This window comes from Dryobates pubescens, chromosome 17, assembly GCF_014839835.1.
Source record: "Dryobates pubescens isolate bDryPub1 chromosome 17, bDryPub1.pri, whole genome shotgun sequence".
Lineage (NCBI taxonomy): Eukaryota > Metazoa > Chordata > Aves > Piciformes > Picidae > Dryobates > Dryobates pubescens.
In genome coordinates this window covers 10,139,553-10,165,312 of record NC_071628.1, presented here as the reverse complement: position 1 = coordinate 10,165,312, position 25,760 = coordinate 10,139,553, and the positions used below count along the sequence as shown (strand labels likewise).

General features: G+C 49.2%; 1 protein-coding gene across 1 annotated transcript; it reads left to right on the top strand.

Annotated features, from left to right (window-relative positions):
* The first annotated feature begins 105 nt into the window (after positions 1–105).
* On the top strand, positions 106–24,775 carry MORF4L1 (mortality factor 4 like 1). The gene is made up of 13 exons (XM_054168864.1): positions 106–270; positions 3,378–3,424; positions 4,250–4,317; positions 6,545–6,631; positions 8,376–8,456; positions 10,970–11,032; positions 18,200–18,225; positions 18,830–18,918; positions 19,212–19,313; positions 21,247–21,335; positions 22,757–22,929; positions 23,253–23,337; positions 23,966–24,775. Exons 1-13 carry the CDS (start codon positions 231–233, stop codon positions 24,048–24,050), a joined length of 1,035 nt encoding a protein of 344 aa, XP_054024839.1. The 5' UTR covers positions 106–230; the 3' UTR covers positions 24,051–24,775.
* Positions 24,776–25,760: the final 985 nt, after the last annotated feature.

Here is a 25,760-nt window from a genome sequence, read left to right as displayed (position 1 = left end):
AACATCCAAACTCATCCTTTATCCCCTCGGAGCGTGGCGGGGATCTGGAAGAGGGCTGGCCGCAGCGCGGACTACAATTCCCAGCGTGCGGCGGGAGAGGGCGAGGGAGGGTGGCGGTGGCCAGCAGCGGCTGCGCCGAACCGAAGGGGCTGGGGCCGGCCGCGCAGAATGCGGCGGAGGTAGTGAGGCCCCCGCGGGGAGGGGGCGGGAGGAGGCAGAGCCACTTATAAATGGCGCCCAAGCAGGACCCCAAGCCCAAATTCCAGGAGGGTGAGTGCGGCCGGGGGCGGCTGGCCGGGGGTGTGCGGGGGGCCCTGACGGGAGAGCTGCAGGGGGCTGAGGCCTGGCCGGGAGCGGGCAGCGGGGCTGGGGGGCTGCTGGAGGGGAGGGAGGGAGTTCACAGAGGTGAGAGGCTGGGCCTGGGCGGCTCTGGGGACCTAAGGCCGGCCCCCGATGGTGGGTTCCCGTTACCGCCTCTCCTCCCGCTCGAAATCCCGGCTCTCACCCCGCTGCTTTCCCCTGGGGGGTGGCGGTGGGTGGGCCGGAAAGAGACAAAGGAGACGGTTGAACGGGAGGGGGAAGGAGCGAACCCCGCTGGTGTGCCGGAAAGTCGCGGTGCGAGGTGCGGCGAGGCTGGCAGGCGAGGGCCGGCGGCGGGGAACGGGCCCGGGCTGGCCGCAGAGGAGGCTGCTGACAGGTCCCAACTGTCGCCCTGCGGCGCGCCAGCCCTCGCTGGAGGCTGCCGCTGCCCTCGGCCAGCTCCCGAGTAGCGCAGGAGGTAATTGCAGTGCTCCGGCTCGCAGGGCTTGTGGCCCTGGGGCAGGTGTTCTCCAGCCTGGCCGGCTCTGGACTCGGTGTTCGTTAGCCCTCAGGGCTTGGTTTGAGCTTCCACTGCCCTAACAATGTGAGAAAATGTGTGTGTGTGTGGGGAAAATAATTAATGAATTCCTGTCATCTTTGTCTCTCTTCCTGTTCCTCATCTTTCCTATCGATAAGACACGAGGGCTGCCTTAGCCCCCGTCGTGCTAAACCCGCTCCATTTTCTTGCAGGCGTGGACATTCATTGGCATTAAAGCTTTTGGCATCTCCTAAGACTGTCAGGATTTTGAGTCAGAAACCTGGCTGTTGTTTACTCTTCCCTGCAAGGACCTGAGTTAGGGATCCTCATGCAGGAGGATGCACAGAGCAGCCCTTGGACTGCGGCTGGCTGTTGTGGTGGAATCCATAATGACCACAAAGCAGGTTTTTGGGGTGGTTTGGGTTTTTTTTGGGGTGAATAAGGGTTAGGATGATGCTTTTTGGTGAGATTTATTTTGCCTGCATCACAGGTTTTAGCTAATGGTTGGGGTTGGCAATAATAGGAGGGAAAAAGGGAAATGCTAGGCAGTGGTAAAGGAGAATTCACTTCACCTTTTTCCTCTTCTGCCTGTCCTTCCCTTTGACTCCTAAGCAGGGTTTTCCACCCAGTTCTGGTGTATCCTTCAAGGCAAGGTTAGCAGAAGCGTGGCTGGAAGCTGGCCAGCCTGAGAAGCTTCAACAGCACCACAGTTGTATATTCTCCATGGCTGCTGGTGTCAGAATGTGTGCAGTTGTGCATCACCATACTGTGCTGTGCCTTAGTGGTGCCAGTGGTATTGCTAACCCTACAGAGATAAGCAAGATTTGAATGTGTTTAATGCCATGGTGATGGGGATTTTAACCTTTTCACATCACAGCAATCAGTGTGAAACCAAATAAACTGCAGGAACAGAAACACAAGCAGAATTCCAGGCTGAAGTCATGCTCACAGCTGGAGGAGCATGAGCAACCTGAATGTAGTACAGAACTTAATATTTTGGGGCTTCTTTTTCCACTGCCCAAATGTGGTTTTGTTTCAGCTGTGCTGTTAAAAGGCAGACAAGTGCTCTGAGTAAAGCTTTCTGCAGGCCTCAAATGCTTGACTGTGGCCCTTCACAGCACCACACATGGAAGTTGCTTGGATTGCAGTGTCAAAGGGCGATAGGGAGGCTGAGAAGTTACCCATATTGGTGTCTTTCACACACCAGAGGGTGAGAGGGGGGTAGGATTTGTTGTGAGAAACCTCTTAAGAGCTGGAAAAAGGGAAGTAGTGTGCTATGAGTAGCCCTTAAAATGAGGGGACTCGAGGTGGTTATGCAGGAGTGAGAAATGAGAGGAGTTTTGAGGCGGCTGGATCGAGGGTTGCAGGGACTTCAGGTGCTCTGCATCTTCTAAAGCAAGCCCAGGAAAGCCTCAGATGTCAGATGCCCTAGTATCAGGTGATGGAACAGAAGGAAATGGCCTGGAGTTGTGCCAGGGCAGGTGGAATTTTGCTATCAGGAGGAATTTCTTTCCTGCAGGAGCGGTCAGGCATTGGAACAGGCTGCCCAGGGAGGTGGTGGAGTCACCAGCCCTGGAGGTGTGTTCAAGAAATGTATGGATGTGTGCATGTAGCCTCTGTCTGAAAAGGTGAGGCCCTGCAGCATTCAAGAAGGAGACATCTGGGCCGAGAGCTCCTGTGTGAAGTACCTTCAGATTCCTACCACAATGTGACTTTGCTACTGAGGAGAAAATAGCCCCAGAGTGAAGAACAAGCTCTTCCTATTGGAAACCCACAAAGTGGACCTTTGTTCCTTGCTGCGGCACAGACTCGCCGTTCTTCAGAGGGGGGGAAACAATGTTTGGGTCTTTCTCTTCCTGACTTCATTGATCTAAAAATACCAGGTGTGCTTCCTGCAGGAAGGGGAGCACTAATAATAACACTTGGATTTGGCAGTGGCTGAAGATGCAGAGGGTGGCACCTCCCAGAAGAGCTGATTTCCTGCTCTGAATCAAAATGCAGCGTCACAAAGGCTAGAGGAGCCTTACAGCAAGGCAGTGTTAGCTGCTTACTGCCCGAGTGCTGAGCCTGAGGAAGTCCCTTTGCACTGAACCAGTGTGTCTTGGTGTCTGCACCTGCAAGTCCAGGGTTTGAAGGAGTTCTCTGTTCCCACCTTACAATGGGGTGCAAGGGTGTCTCTAATTGAAGCTGGCAGTGACTGGAAGCGCGGGCAGGGACCTCAGTTTTGGTGCCAACTGCGTGCTGAAGTCACCAGCCCTTCTGCTAAACCCTGGCAGGCTTGGATGTGATTTGCATGCAGCTGCCCTTGCTTGAGTGCTCCTCAGGGAGCTCCTCAGGAATCTGTTTATGGCCTGAATAATCTGAGCTCTGATCCTTTGAGACTGCATTTGCTCCTCAAACCCCGGCCTGCTTCTCCCATCAGGACCTGCCTTGGCATTTGTTTCCAGGCTGGCCCTGCAGTGGTTCTGTGTTGTCCTTAGTGAGGCATTTTGCAGAAATGGCACACTTCTAAGATGTTTATCTTGCCCCTTTGTTTCAGGTGAACGAGTGCTTTGTTTTCATGGCCCTCTCCTTTATGAAGCCAAGGTATGTGTGGCTGATTGCTGCAGGTGGCTCTGACTGTTCCCCAAGTAAATAAGGAATGGTATCCGTTTGTCTGCCTTACTGTGTGGGATTAAGGACTGAAAGCAGGATGAACAGAAGCCTTAGAATGTGTGAAATCCATTTGAAATCCTGGAGCCCTGTATTAGAGTTCAAAAAAAATCAGAAACCCCAATGGTGCTGTGCAGCTATTTAGGTAAAATGCTGAAGGCCAAGTGGCCTTGTGTGTGGAAGAGCTGATGCCCTTGTGCTCCCAGAACACCAGGAACCATTTGTGCCCATGGAGCACCAGGTAAAGGTTGGAAGGGATCTCTGGAGATTACCATCCTGTGCTGGTGCTCATGCATGAAGCAGTGGGTCAGCTGCAGCCTGAGTCTCCTCAGGGATGTAGGTAGCTGTGTACACCTGGTGGCCTTCAAATGGGACACAACACTGCAGAATGTAATGCTGGATTAAAGTGACAAAGGAGGTGGCATTCTCTCTTCTGTTTTTTAACGGCAGAAAGCATGCACTGCAGGTTTGTGGCTTTTAGGAGTGTCCTTCCTGCTTCAGTTGCAGGTCTCTGCTGCCACACTTCCACTAAGCTGCTTTTTCCTCAGGTGTCTGAGGACAGCTGACAGTTGCTTGTTTGCCCAGCCCTTCCAAATCCCTGACTGGGAGAGAACTTCCTTTCTGCCCTGAAATGGCTGCTGGTGTTTCAGTTGCTTGCATGGAAACCTCTGCATGCTTCCAACTCAAAGCTAAACCAGCAAAACTCACTCAGCTCTTTGTTCTCCCTGGCACTGACTGAACTTTCTGCCTCTCTTCCAGTGTGTAAAGGTTGCCATAAAGGACAAGCAAGTGAAATACTTTATCCATTACAGTGGTTGGAATAAAAAGTAAGTATTGTATGAAATGAAAGCAGCTGCTTCATTTCCCTTTTGTGGGCAAAGGTGAGCTTGACAGTTTGAATGTGAGCTCGAGGGACCAGCACTGCCATGTCCCTGCCATTAGATTGCTGCTGAAATGAACTGGTACTGGTGCAGAAGCCAATGATTTCTGGTACCACAAAGAAAACATTGCCTAACTAACCTTTCCTTCAGGGCTTTGGTTGTGTAGACAGACTAGTTTAGGGTGTCAGTAGACTGCTGGGAGTGTTCATAGGCTTCTTTTTGTTCAAGTTTGAAAATAGCTACTGTAATGCCTCCCTGGCAGAAATACCTAGCACAAAAACTGTGTGAGGAGGAGGAGAGGCAAGTCCTGCTGAGGTGGAGCAGGGCTGCCTACTCAGATATACAATGTACTTGACTTTTTCCACCACTTTTGGTAGCAAAGCTTTGGAGAAGCACACCTTCCTGAGATCTGTGCTCCTGCTTCACAGGAGCAGGTTTAGCCTGTGCTTCACTAAGCTAAGGTTAGAGAGGCTTCACCCTCTGCAAGGCCAGGACTGTAGGTGAGAGATTGCTGTAGAGTAGAGGAGTCTCCATGGAATAAATGTTGAGCCCATTAAAGGTGAAGCCTTTCATGACATGATTGCATTTATGCACTTGTCTTTTTCCTTTCATTTGAATCCTTCTGCCACTAGACTTTGAATTCAGGGAATGTGATTTGGCTTCTATTTTTTTTTTCCCTGTGCCTCCTCAGACTGCAGAAGCTGTTCAGAGAGCACTTCCCTGTTTGTTTGTTTTATTTCAGTTCAGTCCTGCAGACTTAGTCCACTAATATCTTGGTCTCCCTGGCATGACTCAAAGCTGAACATGTTTTAGTGTGGAACCCTTTTTTAAGTGCATCCACACAGCCAAAATGGACAGATAAATGTTTTGCTGTGAGCACTTGCCAGTTGCAGGGAGCATAACTGGCTCTGATGGTGCCTGTTAATGAGGCAGCATAAATTTGATACTTCCTCTCCTTGTTTATCTCTGAAGGGTGCCATGAGTGAGGTCATGACTCCTGCTTTTCTTGCTTGCACTGTCTGGGGTGGTTGGGGTTGGGGTGTTTTTTTTGCCTTCAAGCTGCCAATTAACTACATTAAAAGTGGCATTGCTGCAAGATTTAGACAGCATGGAGTGATATGACTCCTTAATTTGCATCTCTAGAACGAGAGCCCTTTGTTAACTGGGGATTGCTTGACTTCTGAAGGTGGTTGGTTGGTTTGTTTCCAAATACCAGCAGTTAGGATACCAAAAAGTTTCTCTGTCATGCAGCAGAACGTGCTGCAGCTATACCACACTTCTTTTGAAGGTTTCTTGTGGCTCTCCAGGCCAGGAGTAAGAGAAGTTGGCTTTAAATAGCTGAGCAAAGCACTACCCTAAAAATGCAGTCTTAGAACATTGTGCAGCTGGATGTGCTTCCCTGTGACACTTGGGTGCTAAGCCTGCATACTCTTAATGCTCCTGAGGACTTCCTGTCCCTGGAGGAGTATTTTGGTTTTGTCACCCTGATGTTCTAGGACTGAAATGACAGTGACCCAACTCTCTCTCTCTCTAAAAAGAGCTAGAACTTTGCCTATTCAGAATGACTTGGCCACTTTTAATGTGTTTGTGTTTGAAAGAAATGGTCAGACTGCTCAGGTAGTCCACTCAGTGGCAGTGGAGGTCTTGCTGGTGATGGCAATTCCCCCAACACCTCTTCTCTCAAATCATTCACTTCAGATGCTTCAAATATTCATGCCATCTTGGTTTCCTTCACAGACAGAAATCAGAGCTCTTCTTCTTACAGTAAGATCTTATTGCTGAATTTGTTAACCTATCCAATGTTGGGATAGATAAGGGGAACTTGCCTCCTGCCATAGTTAGGGCTCCAGGTGTCCCATAAGCCTAGAGAACTTGCTTCCCTGAGATGATGCCTTCAAATTGAAGACAGTCCCCTCCCTCCTAAATTGCCCATCCTTTCAAGTTTGGGAACCACTGTGGGGATGACTGAAGGTTACACTTCCCCTAGGCAAATCCTTGCAGCTTCAGTCAGGGGGAAATGAGTTTGGCCATTCACGTTTTTAGCCGTGCCAGGCTTGATACAGAAGCAGAGTTGAGTCTCCAATTATGTGAAGCTTTTTAACTGCCTGTTGTGTGTAGAGTGCAGTTGGGAATGATTGCTTGATTGTTGTTTTTTTCCTGTCCTCTTTTTCAGCTGGGATGAATGGGTTCCAGAAAGCAGAGTGCTCAAATACGTGGATACCAATTTGCAGAAACAAAAAGAACTTCAAAAGGCCAACCAGTAAGTGTGTGTATTACAAAACCTTGTCAGTAAATCAATTCTTTTTCTTCTGTGGAACTCCCACCCACCAGCTCTTTATCAAAGGAAGTTAGTGAGTCTGTAAACAAAAGCCTTCAGGAGGTGTTCATGTATCACAGAATCACCAAGGCTGGAAGAGACCTCAGAGATCGAGTCCAAGCTGTCACCACAGACCTCATGACTAAACCATGGCACCAAGTGCCACCTCCAATCCCCTCTTGAACACCTCCAGTAAATCAATTCTTTTTCTTCTGTGGAACTCCCACCCACCAGCTCTTTATCAAAGGAAGTTAGTGAGTCTGTAAACAAAAGCCTTCAGGAGGTGTTCATCTATGCTCACTTATTCTTGAGCTCTTTGGCTCAGAGAGGTTATAGAATCATGAAATTGTTAGGGTTGGAAGGGACTTCAAGGATCATCCAGTTCCAACCCCCTTGCCATGGGCAGGGACACAGAATCACCAAGGTTGGAAGAGACCTCAAAGATCATCAAGTCCAACCTGTAACCCAGCACCTCATGACTACTAAACCATGGCATCAAGTGCCACCCTCCAGTCCCCTCTTGAACACCTCCAGGGATGGGGACTCCACCACCTCCCTGGGCAGCACATTCCAATGGCTAACAACTCTCTCTGGGAAGAACTTTCTCCTTGCCTCCAGCCTAAACTTCCCCTGGCACAGCTTGAGACTGTGTCCTCTTGTTCTGGTGCTGGTTGCCTGGGAGAAGAGACCAACCCCCTCCTGGCTACAACCTCCCTTCAGGGAGTTGTAGACAGCAAGAAGGTCTCCCCTGAGCCTCCTCTTCTCCAGGCTAAGCAACCCCAGCTCCCTCAGCCTCTCCTCACAGGGCTGTGCTCGAGACCTCTCCCCAGCCTTGTTGCTCTTCTCTGGACATGTTCAAGAGTCTCAATGTCCTTCTTAAACTGAGGGGCCCAGAACTGGACACAGTCCTTAAGGTGTGGCCTAACCAGTGCAGAGTGCAGCGGCACAATGACTTCCCTGCTCCTGCTGGCCACACTAGATCAGGTTGCTCAGAGCCATATCCAGCCTGGCCTTAAACTCCAGGGATGGGGCTTCTACCACCTCCCTGAGCAACCTGGTTCTGATCTTTCTCCTGCAAACTGCTGCTCACCTTCAAAATGGCAACTTGAGGTTTTGAGGAAGGGTGGCTCAGTGAAATGAAGAAGCAGCCTGACTACCTGCAGGTACATTCCTTTGATGTGGAAATCCGGTGGCTTAAAAATGACCCTTCTGCAGCATCCCTAAAGTAAAGGTGAGGATCTCAGCTTCAGGATGCCTACAAAGAGTTGGCTTTTTGAATGTCAATCTTGCAAAGAAATGCTTCTGTGGAGAAGGTGGTTTTGTTTCCAGCAAGCCACGTGCTGCTGCCACGTGGTTCAGAATAAGGAGGATGGTGGCAGTGGGGAGGAAATGGGTGTTCATACTCTGTGAAGAAGCCTTAAATCTTCTTGATATTGAGTTGGATTCGTTCCTGCTCATGACACACTGATTTGCAAAGCCATTTCTATTCTAAGCCATTCTATCCTTTGCTCCCAGTCTGTTTACTAGACATTCTCTGAATGTCTTGCATAACCTGGTCTCATTTGAGAGGAAAACAAGCTGCTGCTGGTTTGGTTTGTGTTTGGGGTTTTTTTTTTTCCCATTAAAGTCTTATTTACTCTTCTCTTTTTTTTTTTTTTGCCTTCTTTTTTGTTTGTTTTTAATAAAGGGAACAATATGCAGAGGGGAAGATGAGAGGTGCTGCTCCGGGCAAGAAGACTTCTGGTCTGCAGCAGAAAAATGTTGAAGTGTAAGAAGCTTTTCATTTCCCTAGCCAAGAAAGAAGCCCACCCCTAAAACCCCACCCCAGAGAGCTCCCCAAACTTTTGCTTGTCAGTTTGACTCTTGATCTCTACAGAACATTTCTTTGCTTAGAGTGGCTCTGCAGGCCAAGCTGCTCCTGACACAGCCCCTGCGAAAGTTGTGTTGCTTTGTTTTGAAGTACTTTGTTCAAGCTGCCTTTAGGTAGTGCAGCGTTTCACAGCGTACCAAGGTGCTGAACAGATGGTTCTGTGCTTGTTTTGCACCCTGAAGTTAGTGAGCTGACCCTCAAAAAGCGCTGAGGCCTCCTAGCACTCTGGTGTCTTGGGGAAATGGGGCTCTCTGTAGAGTTTTTGCACTCCTTCCAAGCACTTCTGATTCAGATCCTTCAAAATGCTTTGCCTTCTTCGTGTCCAGTGGCTAAAAACTGCACTTAGGCTTTGTTTTGCTCTTTTTGACCAAACCAGCCCCACGTGCTATCAAATGGTTTGGTATCTTAAGAGACCAGAAGCAAGCTCAGACATTTATTAGGGGGAAAATGAATCGTTTCAGGATGCAGCTGTCAGATTGCTTTCATCCCATCCATTTTGTTTTCCAGAGTAGCTTTGTGTGGTGTTCAGAGTCTCTCAGAGTCAGGGCAGCTCTCCTCCATCTCTTTGTGTGCCATGAAACTCAAGTCTTTGGGGTAGTGCTTCACTTAATTATGAAGATGGCCATGACTAATGAGGTGTTTTGAGCTCCTAACTTCATTTGTGGTTCTGGTCTTCATGAGAAAGCTGCTGAAATGACACCAGCTCCCAAGAGCAGCATTTGGCAGCAGCCTCAGATTTCAGTTCTTGTTTACAGGCAGCCTTGTTATGGAATATGCTTCACTGGCTCCAGAATGGGCACAGTTGTTGTGTTTTTTTTTGGGGGCTGGCTCCTGAAGGCAAATTTCCCAGTGGGATTAGTCAAAGCCCAGCCAAGGCTAGAGATTGGCTCTTGGTCTCTGGAATAGGAAGCCCTATGGATCTGACCATAATGCTGTGTCCTCCCATTGGGCTGTTGCTGAGGTGCTTTGACACTTCTGGTTTTAGTGTGGTCTGTCAGCTCAGAGTGGGCCTCTGACAGGGACCTATTCACTTGTTTGGCCTTCATTTGAAGGTGGGAAAAACAAACCAAACCCAACCCAACTGTTTACACATCTCCTAATGAATGCCATTGAAATGTAATGAGAGCAGATCTGAGTGATGACCACTGCTAATTTGGCTGCTTAAGGGGCTGTGGCACCTCAGTCTTCTTGCATTTTAGTGGGAGCAGGCTTAATGTCCTGCCTAAATTTCACCCAGGTAGAGATGACTCAGTTGTAAATGCCTACAATTTGCATTGCAGGGAACATCCCAGCAGTAACTTCAGGATTAGGTTCCCCATACCATCAGCTTTAGTCACCTCAGTAGCTCGGGCTGGTTGCAGCAGGATGAGTTCTCTCTTAACCTGTGCTTGGAATTCAAGTTGGCTTCATCCTCTGGAGCACACCTAATGATGATGTATCCAAGGGAGACTCTCATAGCAGTAATGACTTCATCTTCAACCTCTGTGTAACCCAGAGCTTGAAAGCATATTTCTAGGTCTGTCTTTCCCCTCTGATTGAAAACAGTTGGGGGGGGGGGGGGGAAGGAGTGGCTTGGCTTTGTGCTGTCATCACTCTCCTAGGCATGGGTGGGTGTTTCCCAGACAGTAAGGCCATTCTCTGAAACTTCTGCTTCATGTTGGTGGGAAAAATGAGTCCCTTGCTGGTGAATTTTCAGTTGTGAAGTGAAAGAAGGAAAGGGAATTGTCATTTAGAACAGCATGGTCAAGACTTTTTATACCAAGGCCCCATCTGCTCATTGCACTGATCTTGTTCCGAGGTTCTCAAGTCCAGCATCCAACTACCCCAATCCATTACCTGCACCCAATGCATCCTTCTAAATTAGACCAGTGACACTTTCAGCAGGCTCTCCCTTTTCTTTCCTTTCCTATTTAGTGCCTTGGGGAGAGGAGATACTTTGCTTTACCCTAGCAGTGATGCAGGGTGGTGATTCTGATGCGTTGCCCCAAACTACTGCTGCTCACATCCTGCTTCCAGCTAAAGGCAGGATGACCTCTCAAAAAGAGTTAAAAACCCAACTCAAAATACAGTCCCTACCCAAAACCTTTGGGCTGTGCTAAATCTATGAGGTGCTTGCTGGTGGGGAGGGGGAAGAATTTAAAAGGGTAACACTCTTTGGGTCTCACAGATTTCCCTTTTGTAGCATTCTTGGAGGATTGAACAAAGGGAGAGGTTAAGGGACTCTGCAACTCGATTCTGCAGCTAGCCAGACGGGAATGGAAAGGAAACAATCTGTAAGACAGCATTCTCCTCCAGGAATGTTCATGAGATAAATGAAAAAGTAGATTTCTGACTCTGAACTGGGTTCTGTTGAAGGCCAAAGAGCCAGGTCTGGCGTTCTCTCCTTACCTCAACCCCCTCCTTGTGCCTAGGTTTTTCCGACGCGATGGAGCGCACACGGTTTGCTGTTTGGAGACCCCTACGATATCGACACGGTGAGTTAAGGCTGGGTTGTCAAAGCAGGATGGTCAGCCTGGAATCCCCATCTCCCTTGCTCTCCTAGGTTGGTTTCAGACACTCCCTGAAAGTCCTCAGCTGTCCTCCTGGAGCCTCTGGGGGTGCGGTTCTGTTTGCCACAAGCGCCGCACCGTATCGCTCCGGGTTTGGTTTGTGGTTTGGAGCCCGCTGTGGACCTGCCGGTTGAGAGCTTCTCTGCAATGGTCACCTGTTTGGGTGGGAGAGGGGACAGTGAGTTGTAAAATACACTCAGTGTCCCACTCTTCAAAGAGAAGTGGAGGACAACTGGCTTCAGGCTTGGGAACCTGGCCGTTTCTGAAAGGTCACACAAGTCGGTCCACATGCGGCCTGGGGCTCTGCTTCCAAGCGTCTCTGGTTTCTGTAAGTCTTGGGGGCTGCTGTCATAATGCTATTAGAAATTCACAGAATCACCAAGCTTGGAAGAGACCTCGAAGATCATCCAGTCCAACCTGTCACCACAGACCTCATGATTAAACCATGGCACCAAGTACCACATCCCATCCCCTCTTGAACACCTCCAGGGACGGTGACTCCACCACCTCCCTGGGCAGCACATTCCAATGGCTAACAACTCTCTCTGGGAAGAACTTTCTCCTCACCTCCAGTCTAAACTTCCCCTGGCACAGCTTGAGACTGTGTCCTCTTGTTCTGCTGCTGGTTGCCTGGGAGAAGAGACCAACTCCCACCTGGCTACAACCTCCCTTCAGGTAGTAAGGTCTCCCCTGAACCTCCTCTTCTCCAGACTAAGCAACCCCAGCTCCCTCAGCCTCTCCTCACAGGGCTGTGCTCCAGACCCCTCCCCAGCCTTGTTGCCCTTCTCTGGACACCTTCAAGTGTCTCAATGTCCTTCTTAAACTGAGGGGCCCAGAACTGGACACAGTCCTCAAGGTGTGGCCTAACCAGTGCAGAGTCCAGGGGCACAATGACTTCCCTGCTCCTACTGGCCACACCATTCTTGATGCAGGCCAGGATGCCATTGGCCTTCTTGCCCACCTGGGCACACTGCAGGCTTATGTTTAGGCAGCTGTCAATCAGCACCCCCAGGTCCTTCTCTGTTTGGCAGCTCTCAGCCACTCTGCCCCCAGCCTGTGGCTCTGCTTGGGGTTGTTGTGGACATAGTTTCATAGAATGGTTTGCCTTGGAAGGGACCTTAAAGATCATAGAATCAATAAGGTTGGAAAAGACCTCAAAGATCATCAAGTCCAACCTGTCACCCAACACCTCATGACTACTAAACCATGGCCTTGTTCTAACCCCACTGCCATGGTTAAGGGACACCTTCCCCTAGACCAGGTTGCTCAAGGCCCCATACAACCTGGCCTTGAGCACCTCCAGGGAGGGGGGAATCCACCACTTCCCTGGGCAACCTGTGCCAGCAGGTTGATAACAAACACCACTGGTTTCTGTGAGTCTTGGGGGTGAGGCTGCTGTGATAGTGGTGCTAGAAATAATGAGGCTTGAACTTGCCTCTTGCTGTCCAGTATTCTTCTTGTCCTCAGTCTGTTTCTGTAAGCTGCAGCCACAGGTTCAGAAAGCTGCTTGAGAGTGTTTGTAAGCCATGTTTGGGCAAATAAATATGCATGAAATGCAGGATGTATCCAGTTGGGAAATATTTATCTTATGATAACCATGAAGCTATCACAGAAAAACATTTGTACAGTTAGAGCAGGCTGCCAAAAATGGAGGGCTGCTCTGCAGCTTCTGGCTTCTCCAGGGTGCTTTAGACAAAGTTCTGCTGATTTTCCAGCCTCTAAGAGTTTATGCTGCCTTTGATGGGCCTTGGAGGGTTAACTTGCAAATAAATCAGTGGGCAGTCAGAGTTAAGGGGTGCTTGGAGAATAAGAAGGACAACTGAGAGCGTTCTGGAGGGATGATCAGACACCCAATAACAAATGTGAGAGTCAAGCAGTCTCATCAGAGATGCTCTCAAAACAGTCTCTCCCTGTGGGAGTTGTTGTTTTAACTTCCATCAGGAGTCTTGTTCTTAATCTGAATGTATTACTCAAAAGCATCTGCTCCTGCTGCATGTCTCCTCTGCTATCTTTGGAGCAGCTGGTAGCTCTCAGGAGCTACCTCCAGTCCTCTGAAGGTCATGCAGCAGATGAATGCTGCCTGGGTGTTGGCTGTTCAGAGCAGGAATGGCTGCACCAGCTCCCACTAAAGGTTTTTCCTCCCCTCTTCTGCTCTCTAATGGTCCCCAGTCACATGTGCTTAGGGATAATCAAGTGAGTCAGGTCCAGAATGATGCTCTCCCCCAAATACCCTTTCTACTTCCAGCAGCCTGTAATTAAGGTAGCTGAGAGCTGGAGGCTGTATCCCTGTGATGGCTTTAATAGTCCTGTGTAGGACTGGCTTATATTTACCTGACAGCTTCTGAACCCTTTGGACATGTGGTGTCCACATTATCTCATGGCAGCCTGCTCTCATCTCTGCTGAAGAGGGAAGGAAAGAGGGTGATGACTCCTGTGTTTTTAATGGCTGCTGCTTTGGGGTTTTGGTCTGCTTCATCTGGTTGAGGGAAGATTGATTTGAATCAGAATGGCCTAGGTTGGAAGTGACCTTAGAGATCATCTACTCCAACCATTCTGCCATGGGCAAGGTTGGTTGCTCAAAGCCTCATCCAGCCTGGCCTTGAACACCTCCAGGAGGGGGCATCCACCTCCTCTCTTCCAGAGTCTCACAACCCTCATACTGAAGAACTTCTTGCTAAGATCCAGTCTCAACCTAATCTCCTTCAGCTTCAAACCTCCCCCCTTGTCCCATTGCTAGACACCCTTACAAAAGGTCCTTCTCCAGCCTTCCTGTTGGTTCCCTTCAGGTATTGGAATCAAAGTTCAGTGAAGCCCTTCTTGGTTGAAGTTCTTCAAGCTTCATCTTTTGTTTCTAGTTGTACCTCTGCCACATTTCCCCTCAGTTGCCAGCTGGAGAAAGCAGGAGTAACCAGGCAGATAGAGGCTAGGGAAGCTGTTGTACACAACCAGCTGTTCTTAGTCCTCTGGACCTTCTAGTTTGTGTGCCTTCTAAGGTCAGGTTGCCTGAGCAAACACAGCAGGTTCTCATTTCCTCTTTGTTTCCACACACCTTGTGTCAGGGGAGACTTCTTTGATTTCCAAAAGCTCAGTTACAGCTGTCCCATCACCAACCCACTGCCTCATCTCCTTTCTCTGACACTTCATGTGTTCAGCTCATGCCTGAGACTAGGTGGGGGCTACACAGGAGCTGCTGTTCAGACCTTAACCAGCTGTTACAGGGAGGTTTAACAGATCTAAGTCCCCTCCAAAGGCATGTGGGATTTGGGGACAGTAAAATGCTTGTTACTACCCATAAGATTTCTTCATCTGTCTGGTCATGGACTCCTAACTGCTGTGGAGTGAGTAAACTTTCCAAGGTCTTGTTTTCTTCCTGATGTCATCTGCCTGTGAATTCTGTTTCCCAGCCAGGTTTTATTTTCTCCTGACAGGTCTCTAAGACATGCCTTAGAAGCCAGTTTGGGCCTTAACACCAGCTCCTGTGCAAAGACTGCTGGCTTCTCGAGGTGGCACCCACAGTTCTGTGACAGATACTTGACTGTTTGTCTTCTGATGAGTGTCTGTGGCAAGGTGAAGTGCAGCCTTCCAGTGTGGTGTCTCCTCTGGCATCCTCTTTAGTCTCACCATTTGATCATGAATACAGTCTTGCTTTGCATGCTGAGACTGGAAGCTCAGTGTTAGGCTCTTGTGGTGTGGGCTGCTTCTTTCTCTTTTGGGTGAGCTGCTCAGCAGGACTGATCACTGTCTCATGTCTGACACCAGTGGGCTACATTCTCCTCAGTTTAAACTGCCAGACCTTCAGCACCTTGCCCCTCTCCTCCTTCTCTTTCCACAGAAGCTTCTCTGAAACTTCCATCCTGCTCTTTAGTTTTCTTGTCAGCTTTGAGTGAAGAAGAGCAGCTGGGCTGTGTTTGCTGTATAGAGGAGTCAGTGAAAGCTGTTGTGATGCTTCTAGACAGCAGTGCAAAGCTTGCTGGTCGTGGTGCAGTCCTGAAGTGACACAAAGGGATGGATTTTAACCTATCCTAGGTAGGCTTCATCTCTTTGTATCACTTCAGGGCTTGCATTCCCTTTGTCCTTATCTGCAATTGTGAGGAACATGCCTGGTGTTCTTCAGGCCTGTGCCCCAAAATGAGAGTCTGCTTGGACTCTTATCTAAGATGTGCTGCTTATCTCTGTCAGTAGGGCTGGCTGCAACCTCTCAGACAGATCCTGCACTTCTCTCCTGGGTTTGGACTGCACTGCATGCTTCAGCTGCTGATCACAGCAGCAGCCCTTCCCTTTGCACAGCTGCCTTCAAGTGAAAAACAGCATTCCAGGCCTGCCAAGTGCTCCTGTTTGAAGCTCTTTCTGTTTGTTCCCTGACTCTGATCTGTCTTTTAGACAGATTTGCAAACAGCTGCTGTGAGTGGAAGCAGAGGTGTGTGACATAAAATAGAAGGAATGAGGTGGGAGAGGAGAACACAAGCACCTGCCTAGAGTGGATCATGCTAGACTTTGTGCTCCACTAACACAGGCAGTTTGCTGTCTCAGTTGCACTAGTTCTGTAAGTACTTCATGTTGCCTATCCCAGTCTTGGGGCTCTGCTTCTTGGGTAGTGCCTAACATTGTTTTTTTGTCTTGTGATCTTAATTGTGGAAAGAACTCCCTGTTCCTTCTTGTTTACTCCAGGTTTGGAAGAAAAGACTTTCTCTTCAGTACACCAGTCCATTATCAGTGATTTAACTTGGCAACTCTTCCTTCTTGCTGGAGAGAGAGAGAGAGATGATCTTTCTTCTGCCCACAGTTTAAGCCTAATGCTTGTTTGAGTTAAAGAGTGGGAAGAAAGCCTCTCCCTATCTCCAGACCTTCCTAGGAACTCTGCCTACTTCCTGACCCTGATTACACCCAGTTCCAAGCAAGAGTCACTTGAGATAGTGGTGAATTTCCAAAGAAATAATCCAGTGCTGGTAAAGAGCTTTATCCACACAACCTATTTATTGTTGGGGTTTTTTTTTGAGGTTTAACTCCTATTTAACAGTGAGCCAATTGAAATGTGCCTGAGAGTGCCTTGAACTCAAATGCTCTGCAGCTGGTTAGTAAATCAAACTTGGCTAATACCAAACATAGGCAAAGGTGAGACACAAGACACCTCGAGGTGGACACAGCCTTGTGTCTCACAAAGGTGAGATGCAATGACACAAGACACCTTGCTAGGACAGTTGTCTAAGATACTCCTGGCCTGTCTGAATGCTTACATGTCCTGTGCCTTGTATTTCTCCAGGGGTCTTTAGCATCTGAAGATCTGTATTGCCCAATTTGGGCTAAGGATTGAGACTTATGAAATATGTGAGTTAGAAGCAGTAAGAAGATAAGTGTCAGAGACAAGGCTCTCCAGTACATTCCAAATGTTTGTAGTAAGTGGCAAGTGCAATCATAGAATTGTCAGGGTTGGAAGGGACCTCAAGGATCAGCCAGTCCCAGCCCCCCTGCAATGGGCAGGGACACCTCACACCAGATCAGGTTGCTCAGAGCCACATCCAGCCTGGCCTTAAAACCCTCCAGGGATGAGGCTTCTACCACCTCCCTGGGCAACCTGTTGCAGTGTCTCACCACACTCATGGGGAAGAACTTCTTCCTAACATCCTATTTGAATCTACCCATTTCTATTCTTGCTCCATTCCCCCTGGTCCTATCACTACCTGACACCCTAAAAAGTCCCTCTCCTACAAGCTGATGATGGATTGTAAGCAGTCCATGCAGCTTCATGGATAGAATTTAAACTTCCCTCTCTGTTGCAGTGGTAAAACTCTGGGGTTTTGCCCAATACTTTATTGGAGTTTAACTCATTTGAGTGAGATTTGTTTGATCATTCCCAGCACTTCTGGTTTCCTTGTCCCATAATCTGAGTGATCCCTGAAATAGAGAAGTAAACCACCCACAGATCTAGTCTGGTTTTCCAGCAGCACTTGGAAAATGTGAAGCATCTTGTAGCTGTTACTTGCCAAAGTGTCAGTCAGTTCTGGTTTTAAATACTCATGCTCTTGGCATGCCTTCTGGGGGCTTGTAGGTTTACACATCTAAGAGCTGGCTTCTACACATTGGCCACAACAACCCCAGGCAGTGCTACAGGCTGGGGGCAGAGTGGCTGGAGAGCAGCCAGGCAGAAAGGGACCTGGGGGTGCTGGTTGATAGTAGGCTGAACATGAGCCAGCAGTGTGCCCAGGTGGCCAAGAAAGCCAATGACATCCTGGCCTGGATCAGGAACAGTGTGGCCAGCAGGAGCAGGGAAGTCATTGTGCCCCTGTACTCTGCACTGGTCAGGCCACACCTTGAGTCCTGTGTCCAGTTCTGGGCCCCTCAGTTTAGGAGAGATGTTGAGTTGCTGGAAGGTGTCCAGAGAAGGGCAACAAAGCTGGGGAGGGGTTTGGAGCACAGCCCTGTGAGGAGAGGCTGAGGGAGCTGGGGTTGCTTAGCCTGGAGAAGAGGAGGCTCAGGGGAGACCTTCTTGCTCTCTACAACTCCCTGAAGGGAGGTTGTAGCCAGGTGGGGGTTGGTCTCTTCTCTCAGGCAACCAGCACCAGAACAAGAGGACACAGTCTCAAGCTGTGCCAGGGGAAGTTCAGGCTGGAGGTTAGAAGTTCTACACAGAGAGAGTGATCGCCCATTGGAATGTGCTGCCCAGGGAGGTGGTGGAGTCCCCATCCCTGGAGGTGTTTAGGAAGAGACCTGCTGGGGTGCTTGGTGCCATGGTTTAGTTGATCAGATGCTGTTGGGTGATAGGTTGGACTCAATGATCTCAAAGGTCTTTTCCAACCTGGTTAATTCTATTTTATTGAACTACAGTGATTTCTTTCTTCCCCCCCCCCTTCAAAATGCTGTCATTTTAGCCCTTTAAGTGCAAACCCCAATCTTGTAGTATCAGAGCTGTGATGCAAAATCCTCTGTGACATTGTTCATGTGCCTTGAACTAGGCCAGAGGCTGCTGAGTGTTTGCTCATTGTTCTGAACTTAGTGGACAACTCTGGGGGGTTTTTCTTCCTTCTGGCTTTCTACTTTGGATTCTTTTAAGTGGAATTATCTTTGTATTTGCAATAATTTGTGCTCTTCTTGCAGGAAAACAAAAAAGAACAAACAGAAAAGTAAGTATGTCTTTAAGGGGTGGGTAAATGGGTAGCCTCAGTGGACTCTCAGCTGGAGCAAGACCTTAAATCTGCTTCAGCTAAGCTTCCTGAAGTCCCTTGGTGGTGTTCCTTGTGGACTTGAGATGTTTCTTCCCCTTGGTCAGGGGGAATGCACGCTCTTCTGGTTTGTACACAAACTGCTTGCTTCACTGTGTGCAGCTTTTGACCCCTTGGAAATGAGAAGCAAGATGATGTCTCCGTGGATCTGTTGAAATCATTTCAGAAGTCAGACTTAGGTTTTTTCCTTATTGAGATGGAGACACATTGTAGAGCAGAGCTGCTGGTTCCCAAGGTCCTTCTGAGGAATGTTACAGATACTGACTTAGCAGTTTGGGTTTAGTGCAGGCCCCTCCATCTGCAGCTAAGCTTAGATAGTTGCAGAATAGAAGTAATACTTAAAGCCAAGAAAAATAGAAGTGAAAAGGTGAGCTGAGAGCAGCCTGGGTCTTGCTTTTAAATCCTTTTAAATCTCTCTTTACTGGTCTGTCTTACTGAATGAAGGTCTTCTCCAGCCAGGTGATTCCATGATTTCTTAAGCAGTGTACTGTCCCTTTCTGTGCAGCTCCAGGAATTGGAGAAGGGAGCAGCACCAGTGAGACTCCTCAGCCTCCAAGGAAGAAGAGGGCTCGAGTAGATCCGACTGTCGAAAGTGTAGGTACTCCTGAGCCTCCCCCAGGGGGGTTGACAGCAAAGGGGAAGGCTGCTGTGCTCAGAAACAGACAGCAGTGCTTTGGCCTGCAAGGGGAAAATTGCACAACTGGCAAGATTCAGCTTCCCAAGGGGCCTTGGGAAATAGAAGCTGTTTCCTTGCTCCCTCTGGAGCCTTCCGCAGCAATTCCTCCGTGCAGGGGTGTGTTTCGGTTGTGAAAGTGAGGAGCATAGGGGACTGTTAGCTTGGGCAGTTGTCTGAGAGATTTCATTAGCCTGGCTTCTCTTTGGTTCAGGAAGAGACATTTATGAACAGAGTTGAAGTCAAGGTGAAAATCCCAGAGGAGCTGAAACCGTGGCTGGTAGACGACTGGGACCTGATCACCAGGCAAAAGCAGGTAACTGGTCACAAGAGCAACCTTGCTCTGGGTGGGGACACTAAAACTACAGATTTCCTCCAAACACAGTGTGGTGAAGTCTCTTGCAGAGCTGGGCAGCAGCTTGGTGGCTTACTTGGCAGCTCTCATTTGAGTTGGGCTGCTGGTGGCTCAGCAAGAGCTGTGTGTAAATTTGTAAGCTAGACCTGATGATCTCATCAAGCACAAGCTAGAAGAGCAAATTGAAACTTGTTGAAGCTCTGTGGTGTTAACTGTGTGCTGCTGGTGTGTTTCCACTTAGCTGATGGAGGGTTGGTCTGTAGGACTGTCACAGATGATGCCTCTCTTCCCTCAGCTCCTCCCTGCCTTGCCTTGGTGTCACTTGTTGCTAAGTTCCACAAGTGTCTTAAGTAGTTCTCCAGCTCTCACAGAAAGCTGCTGCTTAAGATGGAGGCTGATAACCTCTGCCAGGCTGGAGCCATATAAAGCTTCCTGATTTATCACAGAATGTCAGGTTGGAAGGCTCCCCAAGAGTCATCTGCTCCAACCTTCCTAGGTGATAGTTAAAAATCTAGTTAAATTCTAGGTAGGTTCAACTAGATTTTTCACCACCTAATCAACTAGAAATGGAAACAAAAAGATTCTTTCTGTTTTAAAGGGTTCAAACACTTTGAATTGAGCCACGATTCATTAACACAGGTTGGCTTTGGATGAAACTGCAGCTAAAATCAGCAAGAAGCATGGGAAAATAAGACTGAAACCTGGTTGCTGCTGGGTTGGCTGCATGCATGCTGTTAACTTACTGTGATTCTGAGGTCCTCTCTCTGTTCCTGCAGTCCCAGACATTTGGAAGAGAGAGCTTCAAGACTGAGTCCAACCATTAACTCTGCTCTACCAAGTCCACCACTAGGCCATATCCCCAAGCACCACATCCATACAGCATTGGTGGGGGGAAAAAAAAACCACTTTCACTGAAAGGGTTTTCAAAGAGTGGAAAGGTGGTTGAATCCCCAGCCCCAGAGGTGTTTGAAAGAGGCAGAGATGTGCTGCTGGGGGATGTGGTTTGTCACCAGACTTGGTAGAGTTAGAGAATGGTTGGACTAGATCTTAGAGGTCCCTTCCAACCCAAATGACTTTATGGTTTTAAACATGTGCAAATCCTACATGGAGGAGGCTGACTTCCCTTGGTGAATACAAATGTTAATCTTGCATCAGCAACAAAGGTGCTCAGACACTGCTGTGTGTACTCTGACCCCAGCTCTGCAGAATTAGGGGTGTTTTTTCTTTGCCCCTGAATGTCCTCAGACCATAGTGCTCTTGAGAAGAGAACAGCTAAGCCAAGTGGGGCCCTTGCCTCAGCAAGCCAGCCTCAAGTACCTGGATTTGCCCTGCTGCTGAGCCTTGCTCTAGACAGCTGTCCTAGTGTCTGTGGAAAATGGAAGGTAATCCTTGATGAATCATGGCTGGGAGGATTTGGCTTCCATTCTGGCAGCTCCTGAGAGACCTGCTGAGGCTCCTCGGTCTCTGCAGGCAGCGAAACCTCATGGCAGGTCTGTTTGCTTCACAGCAGTAGGAGTGCCAGGCGCTGGGCTGTGGGTGCCAGGAGAGCAGCAGACAGAAGAACAGGCAAAATGGTCACTGTTGCTTTTGTATCTGCTGTGTGGCCTGGTGGGGAGGTCTCTGCAGGGGCATGAGAGTGGTCTGCTGTGGCTCTTGAACTTCAGCAGTTGATCCTCGGGTGGCTGGTGGGCAGCGGATGTGGAGCCGTGGCTGTGGCTGCTGTTAGCAGTTGGGGGAAGGAGAGCTGGGTGCTCCTTGAGTAGCACTTAGTGTCTTAACCTGTTGATTTTCAACCTGGCCAGTGTCCTTATGCCTGTTGGTTTGAACTTAGCAGATGCAGATCTAAATGCCTACACCAACTAGCCAACTTTGTCTGGTTCTGCTTCTTGTGCAGCTCTTCTATCTTCCTGCCAAGAAAAACGTTGACTCCATTTTGGAGGATTATGCAAACTACAAAAAATCCCGAGGAAATACTGATAACAAGTGAGTAGCAACCCTAGCAAACCTGGAATGAACTTCTGCTTGTTGTCCTTGGGCTGGGATCTGGTGGAAAACTTAGGCAGGTTTGGGAAAACATGTCCAAGCCCGAGGTGATGGAAGAGTTCCGGAGAGTGCAGAGCTGCTTTTTTTGGGGTAGGAACAGAGCATCGTGGAGTGGTTTGGGGAAGGGGGGAAAGGACCTTTCAAGCTCATCCAGTCCAACCCCCTGCAGTCAGGAGGGACATCTGCAACTAGAGCAGGTTGCTCAGAGCCCCAGACTGCAGTGGGTCCAGGGATGAGACATAGCCCATCTCTCTGGGCAGCCTGGGCCGGGCTCTCACCACCCTCAGGGTCAAACATTTCTCCTTTCTCTCCAGTCTGAATCTCCCTCTTTGAGTTCAAACCCATCACCCCTTGTCCTGTCACAGCAGGCCTTGCTCAGAATATAGTCACTCTCACATCATTTCTGCTTCCCCCACTTTCCCTAAGCCTTTTCTCAGAGGAATCTGATAGAAGCTGAGGGAACAGTTCCCCACCCCTCCATTCTAACTCAGGCTGGCTGAATAAATTGAGTGCAGCTTGCTGAACAAGCCATCAGAACAGCCACCTGGCAGGTGAGCAAACTATTAGTGTCTGGGTGGACTCATGGAGGAGGACAGGAGGTAGGTGATGACTTTCAGAAGAATCTGGTGGACAAAGTTAATTGCTTGGAAGGCTTTTTCATAACTGCCTCAGCAGTTCCACCCTGACAAACAAGGGGTGTGTGTTCTTCTTCCCATTTTGAGAGGGAGAGAAACTAGAAATGGGAAGATCTTCTCATCCACTCAAGGGGAAGCTCAGGGTGTTTTAAACATTCTTTTGTGCCACTGCCCTAATGTCTGTTCTAAATCTGTTTGCAGGGTGGAGTAAGGCTTTACTTCTTAGATGTGCAGAGTCACTGCTAATTGCTCTACAGTTAGTCCTCAGTTAGCTGGGAAGTTGGAGGCCTGCAGGAGGTTGAGGGGCTGAGCTAGGGTCAGATGCCTGCAACGTTGGATGATTGTCCACTTGCAGTCAGCAGGAGCTCTGTCTGCTTACTTTGTTGTACTTTTTTAACTGGTTTGAGTTGGGATTAACTTTGAGCACAGAAGAGCTGGTAAGTGGCCTTCCAAATGATGCCTGGTGCTTTGAGTTAGCTGTGAGCAGGTAACTGCAAGTAAGGCTTTTCGTGTTGTGCCCGAGTTCTTACTGACCTCACAACAGGGAGGCCTTCAAATTCATCACTCTCCCTGGCTCTGCATTTGAAGTTCTCCAAACTTCCTTGTCCAATCTGCAGGCTTCTAAAAAAAAAGTACATCTTGGTGATTTCTGGTGGGCTCCCCAAACCAAACCTTGTCCACCTGCTCACCAGAGCAAGACTCACAGTACTGTTCTCTCCTCCCCAGGGAGTATGCGGTCAACGAAGTGGTGGCTGGGATTAAAGAATACTTCAATGTCATGCTGGGAACTCAGCTGCTGTACAAGTTTGAGAGGCCCCAGTATGCTGAGATCTTAGCAGATCACCCAGATGCTCCAATGTCTCAAGTCTATGGTGCTCCACACCTGCTGAGGTTGTTTGGTGAGTTGGGTGACGAGCGGTCAGGAGGGTGCTGGCGCTTCCCTTTTCCTCTCCCGGGTCTCCGTGGGTGCAGGCTGCAGGGATTTGATGAGCACTGTGAGAGGTGGTGGCATTCTTTCCTCACTCTGTCTCCAAAATGCTCAGAACTGCTCAGGGATTTGGAATGGGAATTGATTTGTTTTCCAAGCCTAGTTAATTTAGGTGAACTTCCATGTTGGAGTAGATTCCTGGGCTGTCTTAGATGCTGCTGTGAGGTCCTGGCCTGACCTTAACTACAAGGTGAAGCTGTTAGGAGCTAACAAGTGCTTTTTCTTCTGAAACAGTTCGGATTGGAGCTATGCTTGCTTACACTCCTCTGGATGAGAAGAGTCTGGCTTTGCTCTTAAACTATTTGCATGACTTCTTAAAGTAAGTACTTCCAAATCCTTAGAGCAGAAAGTCCTGCTCGGCACTGGTGAGGGTGCGTCTCAGACACTGGATGCTCTTTTGGGGCCCTGGCTTCAGGAAGCACATTGAGGGGCTGGAGCAGGTTGAGAGAAGGGCAACAATGCTGGTGGAGGGGCTGGAGAAACAGGGCTGGGGAGGAGCAGCTGAGGGACCTGGGGTTGTTGAGCCTGGAGAAAAGGGGGCTGAGGGGGAGACCTTCTGTCTCTCTACAACTTCTTGATAGGAGGTTGTGGAGAGATGGGTCAGTTTGTGCAACTAAGTGACAGGACAAGAGGAAACAGCCTCTAGTTGCTCCAGGGGAGGTTTAGGTTGGACATGAGGAACAATTTCTTCCTGGAAAGGGTTGTGAGGGCCTGGCCCAGGCTGCCCAGGGCAGTGGTAGAGTCCCCATCCCTGAAGGGGTTTCGAAAATACAGCGGTGGGGTTGAATGAGGCTTTGAGCAACCTGGTCTAGTAGGAGGTGCCTTTGCCTATGGCAGGGGGGTTGAAACTAGATCATCTTTAAAGTCCCTTCCAACCCAGCCATTCTATGACTCCATGGGTTGTGTGCTTCCAAGGAGGTAACTTCATCTTCTCCCCCTTTCCCCAGGTATTTAGCCAAGAACTCCTCTGCGCTGTTCAGCGCCAGCGACTATGAAGTAGCCCCTCCCGAGTACCATCGGAAGGCAGTGTAACCCCCTGCTGCCTGGCAGCCAAGTGATGCTTGGTATCCCCCCCTGCAACACTTCTGCATCCCCTCCTCCACCTCTCTTGCACATGTCTCTCTTGCACAGATGATGTACCCATGAAGTGAGTGAAGCTGGGTGTTCCAAAGGGAGCCGCCATCCGTGCCCCTTCCGTGACGATCCCTTGTCCCGCAGGAACTCTCTCTGATGTTTCCGGCTTGCTTCTGTTGTCTGCATCGATGGAATGTACAAAGAATTGCTTGGTGGTGTTTCGTTGTTTTGAGCTCCTCAGCTCTCCTGGGCCTTGTCAGGTGAAGATTGGCTTCCCTTTCACCTGCTTGATTGTAACAGGCACAGGCTGGGACCCACGGGGGCTGTGCCCACCTCGTGTCGGTGCTATCGATTTAGTCCTTCAACCCCATTCCCCCTCTCGACCTTGGGGAGTGAAATGGTTGGGCCATAAATGTTTGCTTTAATTGGATAGCTGAGGGACTGTGACCTCTCTTTTTTGTTTATATCCTAACAATAGGAAGAGGCTTTATCATTTCATTGTGTCTTGGACATGTTGGTCTTTCCCAGAGCTGGTTTCCAAACCTTCCAATAAACTTTTTTGTGGGTTTGTTTTCATTTCAGATGTCTTCTGCTGTTTGTATTTGCATCAGTCCCCCTGAGGTGATGGTGTCAGTTAATGGTCTCAAGTGTATGAAGTGCAGTATAAAGTTCTGCAATGTTAACCTGGACATGCTGTGTTTCTTTTTCCTTCCAAGGATTGCCAGTTAAGGCCTCTGCCTCCTGTTCCAGCAGGGGATTGAAGTTTGTCGTCTTCTCCTCTGGGGTCATTAAATAGTCTGTGAGTAATGATAGCAGTTTAGAATAGAGTTGAATTAACCAGGTTGGAAAAGACCTTCAAGATCATTGTGTACAACCTATCATCCAACACCATCTAATCAACCAAACCATGGCACCAAGCACCCCAGCCAGCCTCTTCCTAAACACCTCCAGGGATGGTGACTCCACCACCTCCCTGGGCAGCACACTCCAATGGCCCAGGACTCCATCCATGAAGAACTTCTTCCTAACATCCAGCCTAAACCTCCCCTGGCACAGCTTGAGACTGTGTCCTCTTGTTCTGGTGCTGGTTGCCTGGGAGAAGAGACCAACCCCCACCTGGCTACAGCCTCCCTTCAGGTAGCTGTAGACAGCAGTAAGGTCTCCCCTGAGCCTCCCCTTCTCCAGGCTAAGCTACATGTGCTGCAGAATTCACACAATCACAGGATGGTAGGGGTTGGAAGTGACCCCTGGAGATCAGCCACTCCAACCCCTTTGCCAAGGCAGGGTCACCTAGAGAAGGTCACACAGGAACACACCCAGGTAGGTTTGAAAGCTATTGAGGGAAGGAGACTCCACAACCTCTCTGGGCAGCCTGCTCCAGGGCTCCAGCAGCCTCACACTGAAGAATTTTCTCATCTTCAGGTGGAACCTCCTGGATTCCAGTTTGTACCTGGTGCCCCTTGTCCTGTCACTGGCCACCACTAACAGGACTCTGGCTCCACCCTCACCCTTCAGCTCTTGCTGAGCAGGTCACCTCTTGGGCTGTTCTTCCCAGGCTCAACAGCCCCAGGGCTCTCAGCCTTTCCTCCTCAGAGAGGTTTCAGGCTCCTCAGCATCTTCCCAGCCTCCCCTGGACTCTCCAGTAGTTCCCTGTCTTTTGAACTGGGG

Bases quoted from the DNA above. Each gene is read 5' to 3' on its own strand.
- MORF4L1 (XM_054168864.1), top strand. From the start codon at position 231: ATGGCGCCCAAGCAGGACCCCAAGCCCAAATTCCAGGAGG. The intron at 18,226-18,829 runs GTAAGTATGTCT...CTTTCTGTGCAG, and splicing joins AAAAAAGAACAAACAGAAAA to CTCCAGGAATTGGAGAAGGG. The intron at 22,930-23,252 runs GTGAGTTGGGTG...CTTCTGAAACAG, and splicing joins ACACCTGCTGAGGTTGTTTG to TTCGGATTGGAGCTATGCTT.